Source organism: Paramacrobiotus metropolitanus, unplaced genomic scaffold, assembly GCF_019649055.1.
Source record: "Paramacrobiotus metropolitanus isolate TYO unplaced genomic scaffold, Prichtersi_v1.0 Parri_scaffold0000003, whole genome shotgun sequence".
In the NCBI taxonomy this organism is placed as follows: domain Eukaryota; kingdom Metazoa; phylum Tardigrada; class Eutardigrada; order Parachela; family Macrobiotidae; genus Paramacrobiotus; species Paramacrobiotus metropolitanus.
This window is the reverse complement of record NW_026570223.1, coordinates 532,433-547,620: the sequence shown is the minus strand read 5'-3', so window position 1 is coordinate 547,620 and position 15,188 is coordinate 532,433. Positions and strand designations below refer to the sequence as shown.

Below are 15,188 nucleotides of genomic sequence, written 5' to 3'. Positions count from 1 at the left end.
CATGTGACTTGTTAATTTGTATGCACGTGCACTTTACAAAGACTATAAAAAAAGCCGTTAAGGTTTAGATCTAATGCATCGACCTATAGAAAATTTTATCCTTAATTCCATTCCGGAAGTCTTCTTGTTTAGCACTCACAATGATATTAAAGATTTTTTTGCCACCTGCACCATTCTAACCGGCATTGTACAGAGGTGTTCTCAAAGAATTTTCTTATTAAAGCGTTGCAACTTTCGTAAGTATCTTAATGTAACTTCTCATAATTGTGTTGTGCATGTTGAGGGTAGCTTTCAAGACAACCTTTTGCCTTTTTGTTATGCTGCTTTTCGAACATGTTTTTGTTATGTTGCAGTGAATAAATAAGACAACATCAGCATTACATATATGTACATAAATTTTTCAACAGTAGGTTTTTCAACAGAACGACAATCCGTTTTCTTTTACTGACGGATACACTTAGAAGCAGTTAAATGTGGAGCATACGCGTGAAACCGGCGAACGATTGCGAGATAAATTATCAGAGCAAACAAAAAGTAAGAAAGCCCAAAAAGCGGGAAAGCGACGAAATTACTGAAACTGTGCGAAGTGCTGCGCATGTTCAATGAAGCGTTCGTAAAAACAAGACGATTTCCAGCCAAAATTTTAAACAAATTTAAAGCGAAAAGCGTGCAGCACTTAAATCGGTTTACTGCGGCCATTTATTCCGGATGCTCAGCAGTTTTTAAAGACATCTCGAACAGGCATAACTCTGGAACTTATCTGAAAGGAAACCGTAAAACGGAAACGTTAAAATGTTGATTAAGATGGCTGTTCCAGCCCGTACTCCGTACCGTATTGCCGGCAGCATTGATGTATCCACATCCTGCATCACCGGAAGAACTTATGCCGCATATAAGAATGTCTGGGACACCTTCCAGGTCCAAGCTCAGGAGAGCGTTTACTTGTGTAAATTTAGACGTTATCAGATTGCCGATATCGACGCCTGCGGAGCCGGCAATCCAGTACGAAGGATACTTCATCACTGCGAAATAGCCTTTGCTTAAAAAGATTGCCAAATGCACGTGGACTTGCAAGGGAGGGAAGCACAAATTACCGTAGCTGTATCTGGTGCCATTGAGATAAGTCTGAGCAGATTGACCTCCGGAAGAAGGGTCCGTGGCACACTTGTACACGTCACAATTAGGCAGCGACGAGCAGTACGAGGACGCCGTAGACTGTTGCAAAGTGCGACGTTACAAAAAATCAACGAAACGGTACACTACTATGACTTATGTACGTTTCGCAGCCAAAAACTCTTGCTGTTTTCCGGATCCCAGCCGCTGATCCGTCCAGAAGGGGTCCCTACGAACAAAGTCGCTGTGGGTACTGGTTCTCCAAGTGCTTTCAGCTTCCCGTCCAAAGTTATTGCTACTTCGGTCACGCAGGCACCTATACGCAGGAACACATTCAAAAGAGGAATCGATTACCAATGTTATCGGTAAAAACCGCACCTTGAAATACGTATATCGGAGATGCCATATTTGCACTATCCAGCCGAACAATCTGATCTATGGCGCTGTCGCATAGCGAAGGACAGGTGACATCAACGTCCACCGCCTCCGGACAGGCGGCGTTACTAACCACCGGTGCCGAGAATGCCGATTCTACATTGATAACGTTCTTGCCGCGCTCCACCCAGTATACTCCGCCATCCCCCACACCAGCGCCCCAGGAATTTGCAATCGTCCAGTACGGTACATTGAACTGATCCGTGCACCAGCCGATGACGCGCACCGCATGGTAACCAAAAAATTCTGCATCTTCAGAGGGTCCACGGTATGCTCCTAACGACACCCTCACATTTTAAATGTCCCAAAGCTTTCGTGCGTCTGGGTCTTATTATACAGTAAATTAATTCAGTCAACGAATCAAATAATTACATAAAATTTTAATAAATAAAACTTTCTTGAAATCATTCCGATGTTTGTACCTTGCAGCGGGTTCCAGTCTTGCCAGTCTGTGTAGAGTATAATATCTCCAGCGGTAACTGGACCGTTGGTCATAATTTCCATCTGCATAGCCTTCACGGTGTCACTGATGTCGTCGTCGAAATAACCAGACTGAAAATGCGTCCAGTACGCATGTTCTATTGAAAATTTTATTTACATAAGGGGTGCACTTTAATTGAGAATAATTTTTTGGCACTCACCGTTATCCGTTCCTGGTTTTCGATGAATCATTCGAAGGTCGTCAGCGGGATTCTGTGGGATATGGTTTGGATTGGTGCATGTGGTAGGGCAGTCAAGTGGGATCGGGCGGTTGATCATTGGGTACGGTTCACAGCCAGTCTTATTACCGCCTGTAATGTAGCCATATCGAGCGGTGTACTGGTACGCCGAAACCACATTTCCTCCACTGTTGCAACTGCAGGTAACATCACTGATAACAGGTACTGCAGGTAACATCATATTTTGTTACGCTAGTGATAGTCAAAACGCAAATACTTTAAGAGGAAAGACGTACGCGTACGTATATGTGAGATGGTAAGAAATTCCATGTATTTTACCCTTTAAATGTGCCAAAACTGCAGTTAACTGCTACTAAAAATCAAGCTTACTTGTCGCAGCCGGTTTGTTCTGGCGAAGAGCAAGCCGCTAGATGTAATGCCGATACAAAAGTCTGGTCATTCTGTCCCGAAGCGATACACAGTCGGTCTGAAAGTACACTGGCAGCTGCCACAGCCTGAAATAAAATTTGAAAGAAATTTGTAAGAAAGGCTTTCAAAAAGCTGCCATACTTGATATAACTCTTACAGATACTGAGCAGCAGGCTTATTGTTCTGGTAGTTTGTGCGGTTACAACGAGCAATAACTGCAATATCGATACCAAACTTAGAACTGATGGTACTGCAACTGCACCGCGTGATTACCGATACATAAAGTTGAAATCATCACTTATCAAAAGTAATGCGATAAAGTGGTTGTAATTCTTGCATGCTGCTGTATTAACATATATATTGTAAATGTGGTAGAAGTGTGATTTTTTGGGTTGCTTTAAAAGGATAGTATCGGTGTTATAAATAATTTAATTATAAATTAAAATCCTATCGCTAAATATTATAAATGCATAGTGTTGTACATTTGCCCTTACCCAACATGTGCCGCATTGACCTTGATCACGAATCTCGCGGATGCTTTGACATTTGGGCCATTTGTCACGCGCGTCAAAGCACAGCGGAACTGCATCAGCAGTGTCGCGTTTGCTGCGCAGTGAACGCCGAAATCTGGGATGCTTTGCCTGCTCTTTCACTGTCAATGGAACTTCTCCTCCGCGTTGGCGCAAGCCGCCGGCGCTGCTCGTTTTATGCGGAAGGTCAAATGCGGCCGCTTCTCCAAAAAGGACGCTGCAAAAAATTCCAATAATTGCCGATGGCTTACAAAGGAAAACTACCTACCTATTACCTACGTACATTTCATGAAAATATGAATTAATAATATCATTATGTCTTACTGCTCGAGTTAGTTTTGCGCTCTTTACCTGTTGATCTGAAAGCAACAGACTGCGACAAATATAATGGATAAAAAACATATGCCAACCATATTAGCCTAAATATTGTACCACCATATATAATTTTATTCCAGTCTCGCGTTTACACGAAAGCAAACGCTTGCACAACTACAAGGTTAAGCTCAGGAGATGTTAATTATTACTAACGGATTTCGTTTACGAAGAGCGTATGATATTCTGCAGCTTTGGACAGCACTTATCACACCTGGCATCTGCTTGTGTTATCACTGCTCTAAGCCGCCAGCAAATATTAATTAAGCAGTAGTACGACAAAGTTTCATTGGGATCTCTTATCGGTGATGATCTGCTTTCTTCGGAAAGTTTTGAGTTACTCATCTAACTAATTCAGTGGATGCGGTCACTGCCTGATAGCATTCAAAAATGCAAAGATTAAGTGTTGCTCATATAATGTTATCCACGTCTCATAAAGTCTCATGCAACGACATAACTAGAACAAATGATAATAGCAGTAGGAGTGTTACCTTTTCAGTAGCATATTTGAATTATCATCCCTCACTGCCGCATTGTGCACCAGAATTTATTGCATACAATATTCCAAGCAAAGTATTGTCTTCCAGTGTCTGACTACCACGAAATCGAGGGTAACTGACGACACATCTAGATGAATCATCCGTGAAAATTTACAGTGCCCAATTTATTGAGAAAATATGGTTTCGATAACGGCTAGCGTAACGAACAGCTTGGTTTGTGTAAATTAGACTATTATTACCTACTCTAGCGAAAAAAGTGCTCGGCTGCGCTTCAGCGTTCCATAGTTCTGCTCTTCGCCCAAGCCTACGTTATAATATTTTTGAGACTCTAGTAGAAACACTTCCTATTTCTTTGCAATACGGTAAATAATTCGGAATTCAAAATCCGTGCAATTTTCATTTAAAATTGCAACAGATACATATCTTGCATATGCCTTCGGGATAATGTAACAAACAGGAGGAAAGACTGACATTCATTTCTTTGACATTGCTTACAAACGGCCTTCTGCATCCAGGGAACAACTTGGTTTAGGTTTTATAGTGTCTTTGGCTTTTCTTAATGACTTCCGGGAATGTACAGAGAAATGCTTATCAACAGAAGCCGTAGAGCCGTTAGTATATTTTCACGGCCGTAAAACTATCCAGTCGCGCGATAGCAGTCTTTCGTGAACTTGGCCTTTGATAAACGCGGTCAAAAAGCGCACAAATATGAACGACCGGTGCATTGGTTTGGTTCATTGTTAAACGTTAGCTCGCTCGATTTTACAATGTGGATAGTCGAGTACATGATAATGGGATATTTATGGCCCGTGGATCTGGAATATTTATGGATCTTGGCGACCGGCATTAATACCGTTTTACAACTTTCTTGAATGAAACCATTACTTCACTTACCTATATGGAGGCCACTCGCCAGTTGCTACCCAGGTTAATTCTGTTAATTCTTTTTTATCAGAAGAAAGCAACAAAACGTCTCCAAATTGCTATGTGGAGCAAAATTTAATGATCCACAAAACCGAGCCAATATCTGCACAGAAAAAGCGCTCAAGTACCTCGTATAATATATAAAGTAGTGGCGCAGTCAGTCATGAGAGTTCAGTCGCTGCCGACCGCGTCGCTTTCGGTTCCTCCAGTTGCTTCAAGAGTCAACCATGGTGCGTCACTTCGGCCTTCTGGTAATTGCTGTGGGCATTGTGTACAGCCAGTACAGGTAACACTCATTGTGCCTACCTTTATAAAAATACTCAGAACAGAAGCCTTTAGATTGAACTGCCCTTTTGGAAATTAGCAATGCGGTCTACCTGCCTGCAGTGGATCACTTGGCAGCGTCCGATCCCGAAGGAGACATCAAACCGCACCGTCCTCATCATCCGCATGTCAGCTTGCCTGATTCCGGTAATGACAATGATGACCCGTCGCCGCGTCGACGAGGCGGTGAAATACCATTGACCGAGGAGGAAAAGAAAAAGCACCCCAAGTTCAACCGGCCGTCCCGTGGAAAAAGCCGAACCGTGGCGGTTATCCCGGACTGCTTTGATGCGCGGACACAGTGGCCCGGTTGCAACAGCATCAAGGATATTCGCGACCAGGGGCAGTGCGGCACGTGCTGGGTAAGTGATTATAAAAGTTTGCAAATACCTTGCGATCTCGCTCCAGTTTACATAGGTCTAACCTCTAAAAATACGCACTCAAACTTGCATTCCACTCTAAACTAAGCCATATATGTAAGTGGGAAGTGTATTCGACACTGTATGATTTCCCCATAAAGATAGAAGAGTAGAATCTACCGTTTTTATAAGAGCACGATGCCTTTCCAGCTTTCCTTGAACACTATCAGTTAAACGAAGAATCAGTCAGGTCTTGCCATTAATTTTCTGCATTTACGAATAGGCTGTTTCTTCCGCCAGTGTGATCTCTGATCGTCTGTGTATCGCATCCGGACAAGTCGATCAGACCTACGTATCGGCACTCCATCTAGCAGCATGCTATACACCCCAGAAAACTGGCCAACAAAAGTAAGTCATGGAAACAGTACGGTACGCACGGTTCCTACATGAGGTTCCATGACACACGGATCGTCTCGTAGTTGCGATGACGGAGGGAACACCGCCACCGCCTACTCGAATGCTGCCATGAAGGGCTACATTACGGGAGGCAATATCCAAATGGTCGGCTGTGAGCCGTATCCGGCAATTCCTCAAGCGATACCGCTCAACTGCCCAGCAACATGCACTAACCCTAACTACACACCGTCGAATCCTGCCGCCGATCTTCGTCAAGGTCTGTTGTTGATTATCGTAAAACATAGAACCGCAACGGCTAAATGTACAAAACATACCGGTATATCAGCTCGCATTTTGGTCAGATTCTCAACAAACCAGAGCAATAATCTAAAACTGTGCTTACTAATCGTGGCTGTCAGTGAAAGCCCTGCTTGAATTAAAGGTTATACGGTGTATTTGGCTCTTAAGTCCCAAGTGTTAAAAGACAACAAGCGATCTTCTGTAATGTGACGATTTTATGTTCGCTTGTATACTGTATGTGACTTTATGTTCGTTTGTGTTTTACAGATGATTCGTACTGGACGCATTACATCAACGATCCCAACGACCAAACCGAAATTGCCCAGATCGTCAAGGACATGCAAACCGAGATTATGACCAACGGTCCTATAACCGCCAGTATCACTATCTGGACCGATTGGCAGAAGTGGAAGCCCGCACAAGGTTTGCACGACCAGATGGTCCCTTCTTATAATTCCCGTTTCGATCAAATATATTTTGATATCTTAATAGGGGCATATCGTGGACCTGGCGCTGGTGCCACAAAAGAAGGTGGTCATGCTGTACGCATTATCGGTTGGTGTAAGGATAGCAATGGTATCCCGTACTGGATGATTGCCAACTCGTGGGGCACCGGGCTCGGCGACCAGGGCGTCTACTGGATCGAACGGGGTAGCAATGTCGTCGGAATTGAAAGTGCATTCACAGCGCCCATTATCCGCGTTCCCGGCACTTGCCCAAGCTCATTCTGCACGACCGGTATCGATCAGATTGTGCGTCTGGACAGTTCCAACATGAACTCAGCAGTATACGCCTTCAATGGTATATTTTCCTAATACGCTTTCAACCGTTCGAAATTCAATTTCACTTGTCAAATTCAGTTTTTAATCATGATCAAACAATAATGGCCTAAAAAAGATCATACAGTCGTCTATTACAAAATAACTGCTATATTACCAGCATGATTCCACGATGAAAGAAAAACTTTAGGTAACTGCACCGTAAAAGTGACGGTCGATTCCACGGGCAAACTGACCCCCGTTGGAGCTCCCGTTCCAATCGGCAAAGTGTTCCTTAACGCTCCAGCTGGACCGATTGTTGGATGGGATGTACAGGACTCCACTGATTTTTGGCTGCAAAATGTAAGAGTGCCTGTTTTTTTTGATAAGGGTTCTTCAAAGCAGTAGTTTATCGAAGCGATTATTAATAGCCTACCGCCGCCGGCTATTGCTCCGCTGCAACTGGTTCGACCAAATACAGCTGTCAGATTTACACTGAGTACGGTGGAGCCAATGCCCAGACGGTGCTGAACGGAGTAACATACAGCTACGGTACGTGATATTACCTTCCCTTTCGACTGTGCTCTCACAATCATAATTATTGCATCTTAGATGGCGTTAATAATCCGCAGTACTGGTTTACCGGCACCACTGGTAAATACATTGGAACAGCCATTACATCCAAGTTCAGCAAAGTTAACGCCCTTCTGGGCCTGAGCAGCGGCAAAATCCTCATCTGTGGTTTAAGCACAGCAGGAACCGCAGCCTGTGGAACGGTTGATACCACGGGAAAAACGGTAAGGGAGTTTTCATTATTTTAGCCGATTTTTGTGATCTCTACATAATACTAAGAAAATAATATGAGAATTGTGCCTTGTAGGTTTCTACACCGGTCTCCATCAGCAGCTCCTTTACACAATGCTGATTTCGCTTTACCGGAATTTTAATGCATTCTGAACCGAAAGGTGTTGATGCTTTAAAATTTTTTCGTTTTGTGCAGCACCCAAGAAGAGTACATAATAAAAGAACGTTAGATATGTGCTGATAAAATGATGCCATTGTGCCAAATGTGGGTTTTTCGCTTGAGAACACATTCGACGTTGCGCGGCCAGAAAATCCTAAAGTAAACAATATACAAAGAAATTCGACTGTGTGACTGTGTCAGTTTATTTCAAACATCGACAAAAAATAGCAATAATCCACACGGTAGAGGTTTCGGTTGGCTCCCAAAATAATTAATATTATTAAATGTTCCTAATCAAAATTAGATTTACACACAGTGCAGAACAATTACAACCCAGCTTCATTTAACTCACTGAATTTCGTGTGTCACAAAGGAGTCAGTGACTTGGTAGTTGGTATCATATTACAATACATATAACGCAATCCGGCGTAATACTGTACATATTGACACGAGGGAGGTCTAACACTCCATCGAAATACAGATAAATATGGATGTGGAAGGACACGGGGCTTCCATAAAATAATAGTTTATTGCCCAAAAAGGGAAAAATATAGAAACAAGGGAAAAAGGATGCAATAAAGTGAGCATTTCGATAGGAAATGCATGGAATCTATACCCGCATTCACCGAGGGCGGCTGCTCTATACATCAAGCACACAGCGTGACAATACCAAGAAATCGACTGACGGGACCGCGGTTCAATAATGGTGCTAAGGTCGTGAATAAGCCAATAAGCCAATCGAGGGATATGTACAAGCGTACGTGGACTACAAACTGAAAATGCGTATCCAGGGCAGAAATTAACTTGATCTTTTACTGTGCTCAGATTTTTTTAATAATTTTCCACAGAACGGTTGCTGACAACAATGAGCGGCTAAAGTAGCGCTTTAAGTTTACTGATGTCATAAAACTGGGTGGCTAGAAGCTTGTTATAATTAATCGCTTTCCTATCTCTTGCGCTACTCTGGCTTTAAAAATTTTATCAGAAATTAAAATCAATAACGCTTGAAATATGCAGCGTACTTTAATACGTAATACCCGTTGAAATAAAAAAGTGCTAAAGCGGACACACCACTATGTAGTTCGATTTCAAACATTAAAAACTATACAAGTACGAGTATGTATTCTCCATATTCCCTGAAGTTATACTTGAAATAATTACAAAAATGTTAGCTGTGCCTGTAAGCAATAATAACTTATGGATTTCATAATTTTTTCTTCTTTATTACAGCCGGCATTACAAGCAAAGAATCGCTCATTAGCGGAAGCAACACCATCGTCAGTACATTCTTGGCTCCATAAAACGGTCGCGCGACGTGGCTTGAAGTAGACGCGATCGAGCACCGCACAATTTTGATCGGCTGATGTTTAAAGGCTGGCTGGTGCAAGATTAAATGTGGCTTGCACACGAGAGCGTCCACGAACGATAAACTATAAAGCTGGACACAATAAACCCGTTAGAAGTGGAGTTACACCGGCTTACGCCTTTCTTGAGCGTCGGTTACTTTTTTTCCCAGGTAACAATTGTTCTTCTCAGTAACAACTCTTTCCCATCTGCTATTTGGTAGCAGTGCCTTTTATTTGCATAATCAATAGCATGATAAATACATTTCGAACTGAATTGGAGTACACTGTGAAGTGTGAACTGTACGGATTCTGTGTACCGGGCCAAATCCCTTAAGTCCGCAGGGAACAAGCCAGTTTATATGAGCATCCCGCTGGGAAACAAGACCCAAAGCGTACGTATACAGGGAACATACGCAGGCAGTGCCAGGCACACACGCACGGCTAGACTACATGTGCATGTAGTACATGTGCGCCTAGTAAAACTTTCCCCGTTTACATTTCAAGAGAGCAGACATATTACAGAAGGAAAATCCAGTTTATGCCAATTCTAAAACACACCCATCAGCACAAGACTAAGTATACAAAAAAGCCTGACCGCTACCAAGCATTAACAAGAAATAATTATGCGGTTTCGTACACGTACTTTTGTATCATGTATGTACTAGTGGTGGTTGATAACCACATTATCGCACCGAGCGCGAGCAACAGCCACTGAGATATGTTACGCATTTCCAGTACCACATGAAAATTATACGTGCCACTGGAAATGGAATCAATATTGTGGAATTCCACATATCCCATAGGAAAGAGGTGACGGTGACGCGCTTTCTGGCGTCAGACAACTCTGCTGTGGAAGTATATACTCTGCTATGGAGCGTGTAGTCTTGATGATCAGTTAATTGCAGCACCTCGCGCTTCGCGCTCCGTGCAAACAAGCCCGTCCGGAAACACCGCTGATGGTGCTTCTTAAGAAACTCGCATATTTATTTTAGCGTACCTTGGCATTAGCACCTCGAAAGGAGTTAGGTTTTGCCAGTCCATGCAAATTTCATCAAGAACAACCAGGTAACTACAGAGTATATGAAATCAGATTCACCGGGTAGGGTGTGACGGCATGTACTTTGTATACGACTTCAAGTGCTTAGCAACGTTAACCTTTATGAATATTTACATTCCTGACATACAGTCTACAGATTAGTCAGTTCTCTGGTTGGCTCGCGGAATAAATAAAATATACGTATTTGGTAATACGTGACATTTCTGGCGTGAAGGAGTGTTTCCTAACTCATACGCGCAGCCATGCCAAACAGTACTACCTCTGCACCTGCTTCTACACCGTCCAAAGATGATAGCGGATCTGGCCTTCTCCGTTTCGAGCCAGCGACCATGACCTGGCGCAGCTGGCAGTTTCGTTATCGCAATTACATCAAATTGCGAAAGGTCACGGACACCGACGAACAAAAGGCCATTCTGCTTGACGCTCTTGGGGTTGAAGCGATGGAAATGTTACATTCGATGTGCTTGCCCCGCGATCCTGATGATTATACAAATGCACAGATCGTGGACAAGCTCGAGCAGGCCTATGTCAGGAAGACTAATGCCACCGTCGAATGGGCGAATTACTTCCGACTGCAGCAGGACGCTGGAGAAACTCTCCTTGATTTCTCCAACAAACTCCGCCGCAAAGACATCAACTGAAACTTCCCTGCTGATGACCTCGAAAAGAACATGTCATCGACATTTCTAAACGGGGTCACTAATGACGCAACTCGGCAGCACCTTATGACCAAGGATTTTACAACCTTGGAAAAAGCGCTCGAATTGGCTCAACAACACGAGCTCGCGAAGAGTACGAAGCGCGGCCAGTCAGCCGCTGAAGTAGCAAGGATCGAAGGCGCGCCGAGAAGAGGCGGAGGCAACCTTGCGCGGGGAAACAGACAGGGAGCTGGACGCGGCAGAGGCAACGCGCCAGTTCGAAGTGGACCCGGAGGTGACACACCGTGCGCCGGATACGGAGCTAACCACGCGCGCACAGAGTGTTGGGCAAAGGACGCTGTGTGCCGGAATTGCGGGAAGAAAGGGCACATCGCCAAAGTATGCCGCAGCCGCAAGCACCCGTCACAGCGAGGCCGAGATGGACGGCGAACCATGATGGTCGAAGAAGAGTTCGACGTCATGTCGGTTGACGCCGCGATTGGGCAATCCATTTACGTACCAGTGCAGTTGAACGGCACCCCAGTGTCGACGGTGCTCGATACAGGCTCCGGTGTCACCATAACCACGGTGGAGACAGATTGGTTCACCCAAACGGGTCCCATACACGCATCCACTGCGCAGCTTCACCGGCCATACCTTACGTGTTATGGGAACGGCCACGGTAAAGGTCACACACGCTCAGACCCGGAAATCGTTGCCGATAGTGGTGGTTGCGCAAGGTGGCAACGTCCTTGGACGCGATTGGATCCAGGCACTGGATCTAAGCAGACTAAGCCTCAAGGATCTCCAGGCGCCATCCATCCGGCTGGTCGCTGGTGACCTCAAGCTTGACGAAGTCCTGAACCGCCACCGAGCCGTTTTCCGCGACGAATTAGGGCCCTGCAAACAGTGCAAAGCACATTTGTACCTGAAGCCGAACGCAAAGCCGGTGTTCTGTAGAGCCAGAACTGTGCCTTTCGCGTTCCGCGATGCGGTAGAGAAGGACCTGGACAGACTGGTGGAACGCGGTATCCTGACACCAGTCGATCATGCCGAGTAGGCAGCTCCGATCGTCGGTACTCAGAAGCGGGTTGGTGATATCCGGACATGTGCGGACCTCAGCACAGGCTTGAACGACCCCCTGGATGTCCAGAAGTACCCGCTCCCGGCACCAGACGAGTTGTTTGCGAAACTCAATGGTGGCAGCAAATTCAGTACACTCGACCTGGCCGAAGCATACGCCCAAATCGAGCTGGACGAGGAGAGCAAACAGCTGGTTGTGGTCAACACACACAAAGGCCTGTTTCGCTACAACCGTCTCCCGTTTGGCGTGGCCAGTGGTCCGAGCATCTTTCAACAGATCGTCGAGCGGATCCTGCAGGGCTGTGAAGGTGTCGCTGTCTACCTAGATGACATTATTGTCAACGGTGCGACGGAAGAAGAACACCTCCGCAACCTCGAAAAAGTCCTGCAGCAGCTCGAAGAAAACGGCCTGACGCGCAAGCAGACCATGTGCCGGTTCATGCAAGAATCGGTGGAGTACCTTGGCTTTGTGGTGGACAGCCGCGGCCGACACATATCGCGCGACCGCGCCAAAGCACTGCTGGATATGGACGAACCAAGGAACGTCAGCGAGCTACGCGCCTTCCTTGGCTTGGTAAATCACTACGGGAAGTTCCTTCCTGATGTATCGACGAAGTGTAATGTCTACCACAATCTCCTGAAGACCGGAGTGACATGGGACTGGTCAAAGGAATGTGCTCGTCAGTTCCGAGAACTGAAAAAGGACATCGTCCGGGCGACATTCCTGGTGCACTTAAACCCGGAAATGCCACTGGTGCTGGCTGCCGACGCCTCACAGTAAAGCCTTGGTGCTGTCCTGTGCCACCGGTTCCCCGACGGGACAGAGCGACCAATTGCCCACGCGTCCAAGAGTTTCAGTGCGGCCAAAAAGAATTATGGCCAAATAGAGAAAAAAGCTTCGGCACTGGTGTTTGGTTGCAGGAAATTTCACCAGTACATCGCTGGGAGGGAGTTTACGCTGCTGACAAACCATAAGCCGCTTCTCAGCGTCTTCGGCAGCCGGAAGGGCGTTCCCGTCGTGACCGCTAACCGCCTACAGCGTTGGGCGCTGCTGCTCATGGGATACAGTTTTTCTATCGAGTATCGCAGGACGGAGGATTTCGGCCAAGCAGACGGGTTGAGCCGCCTGCCACTGCATTCTACGCAGCTGGAAGGCATATCCGGTCTCGGCATGGACAACGTCGTGAGTGCCGTGCATAGCGACAACGCCAATCACCTGCCGCTGTCAGTCGCAGCGATCGCGGAGGAGACGCTGGTCGACCCGGAGCTCCGAGAAGTAAGCCGTTACATCCTAAACGGCTGGCCTAGCACCACTTCCGATAACTCCGACCGTACAAACGGCTGGAGCACGAACTGGTCATGGTGAACGGCTGTGTCTGCTGGGGTCACTGGACTGTGATTCCTGAGAAGTTCCGCCAGCAGCTGCTGACATATCTGCACGAAGACCACATGGGGGCTGGAAAGATGAAGGCAGAAGCCCGAGGTTACTGTTGGTGGCCGCAGAAGGACCGTGAAATCGAGCAGGTCAGCAAAGACTGCCGCACCTGCACGGAACGAGCTCACGACACCGCGAAGGTTCCGCTGGCCCAGTGGGAGGTCCCAGATGCACCCTGGAAGCGCGTACATATGGACTTCGCCGGCCCGTACCATGGAACCATGCTGTTCGTGGTAGTGGACGCCATGTCCAAGTGGCCAGAAGTGATTTCCATGAAGCTTGCCACGACCGAAACTGTCATCGACGCTCTGCTCACGATGTTTAGTCGCTACGGAGTATTTGCAGAAGCCGTCTCCGACAACGGTACGCAATTCACTTCACAGCAGTTCATCGATTTCTGTAACCAGTTTGAGATTAAGCACATCCGAACGCCACCGGGTCACCCACAATCCAACGGGCAAGTGGAGCGTTACGTACAGACCGTGAAAGAGGGAATCGCGAAGCTGATGGAAGATGGCAAAACACTCCCAGCTGCCCTGCGTCAGATCTTCTGGCGGTATCGCAGCGTTCCACACGCCACAACGGGCAAGTCGCCAGCCGAGCTGTTCATGGGCCGCAAAATGCGCTCAACGTTGGACCTGCTGATCCCCGTCATGATGACTACGGCCGAACGTAAACGCGAACGATACCGAAGGAATTTCGACAAGCGGACAGTTCCGAAGAGCTTTCAGCCTGGTTAGCTGGTTCTCGTTCAAGATTTCCGCCCCAGTCGCGACGTTGACTGGGTCAGTGGAAAACTGATCGAGCGGGACGGCGCCCGAATCTGGGAGATTTCCGTCAACGGAACAGTCTGGCGCCGACACTATAATCAAATTCGACCGCGATACTGGCTGGAACCAGTGAAGTGAAACTTGGCAGTACATTGCCAGAAACGCCAGTTGTCGACGCACAGAACAATTCTGCAGCACGGATGGCGGATGAAACACCGAAACAGGAAGCGCGCCCTGCTAATGAAACGGTGAAACCTCCGCCAGATAACGTCAAAGAGACAACAACAGCGAAAAATGACCCAGCGGCAGCTCAACAGCCAACCAAACCGAAAAAGGTCAAGCCACCGCAGCCAGTTGAAAATTTACGAAGAACGGAACGAACCATAGTGAAACCGGATCGATTAATAGCGGATCCTAAATTTGGTTCTTAACTGTGTGCTTGAGTGTGTTTAACTACAAACACACTGGGGAAGGTGTGAAGGCATGTACTTTGTATACGACTTCAAGTGCTTAGCAACGTTAACCTTTATGAATATTTACATTCCTGACATACAGTCTACAGATTAGTCAGTTCTCTGGTTAGCTCGCGGAATAAATAAAATATACGTATTTGGTAATACGTGACATAGGGCATGCCTTTTCACGGGCTGGCGAAAAGGCCTAAGCAACGGTAGATATTTGAAGCACAGAACCTTCAAGAATGGCGGTTTCCGGTATACGTTTGCGCTTAAGTGCTTGAGTTTTTTAGAGATTGTCCTTTTGCGAGGGTACTTATCTACAACAAAATGCTTCACAT

General features: G+C 46.2%; 4 protein-coding genes across 4 annotated transcripts; 3 read left to right on the top strand and 1 right to left on the bottom strand.

Annotated features, from left to right (window-relative positions):
- Positions 1 to 366: 366 nt before the first annotated feature.
- On the bottom strand, positions 367 to 3,775 carry LOC129596291 (cathepsin B-like cysteine proteinase 1). Its single transcript, XM_055493531.1, has 10 exons — positions 3,518 to 3,775; positions 3,131 to 3,383; positions 2,598 to 2,722; positions 2,190 to 2,404; positions 1,971 to 2,126; positions 1,492 to 1,824; positions 1,278 to 1,429; positions 1,095 to 1,215; positions 832 to 1,022; positions 367 to 760 (listed from the first exon to the last, which is right to left on the bottom strand). Exons 1-10 carry the CDS (start codon positions 3,577 to 3,579, stop codon positions 713 to 715), a joined length of 1,656 nt encoding a protein of 551 aa, XP_055349506.1. The 5' UTR covers positions 3,580 to 3,775; the 3' UTR covers positions 367 to 712.
- A 1,320-nt stretch (positions 3,776 to 5,095) lies between these two features.
- LOC129595433 (cysteine proteinase-like) lies at positions 5,096 to 8,242 on the top strand. Its single transcript, XM_055492444.1, has 10 exons — positions 5,096 to 5,248; positions 5,327 to 5,648; positions 5,929 to 6,053; positions 6,125 to 6,318; positions 6,609 to 6,764; positions 6,834 to 7,142; positions 7,311 to 7,462; positions 7,531 to 7,651; positions 7,712 to 7,896; positions 7,980 to 8,242. The coding sequence occupies exons 1-10, from the start codon at positions 5,190 to 5,192 to the stop codon at positions 8,022 to 8,024; spliced, it is 1,668 nt and encodes a 555-aa protein (XP_055348419.1). The 5' UTR covers positions 5,096 to 5,189; the 3' UTR covers positions 8,025 to 8,242.
- A 3,318-nt stretch (positions 8,243 to 11,560) lies between these two features.
- On the top strand, positions 11,561 to 12,968 carry LOC129593060 (uncharacterized protein K02A2.6-like). The gene is made up of 3 exons (XM_055489248.1): positions 11,561 to 11,786; positions 11,845 to 12,160; positions 12,227 to 12,968. The coding sequence occupies exons 1-3, from the start codon at positions 11,561 to 11,563 to the stop codon at positions 12,966 to 12,968; spliced, it is 1,284 nt and encodes a 427-aa protein (XP_055345223.1).
- Positions 12,843 to 14,826, top strand: LOC129597837 (uncharacterized protein K02A2.6-like). Its single transcript, XM_055495529.1, has one exon. The coding sequence runs from the start codon at positions 13,547 to 13,549 to the stop codon at positions 14,360 to 14,362; it is 816 nt and encodes a 271-aa protein (XP_055351504.1). The 5' UTR covers positions 12,843 to 13,546; the 3' UTR covers positions 14,363 to 14,826.
- The last annotated feature ends 362 nt before the right edge of the window (positions 14,827 to 15,188 follow it).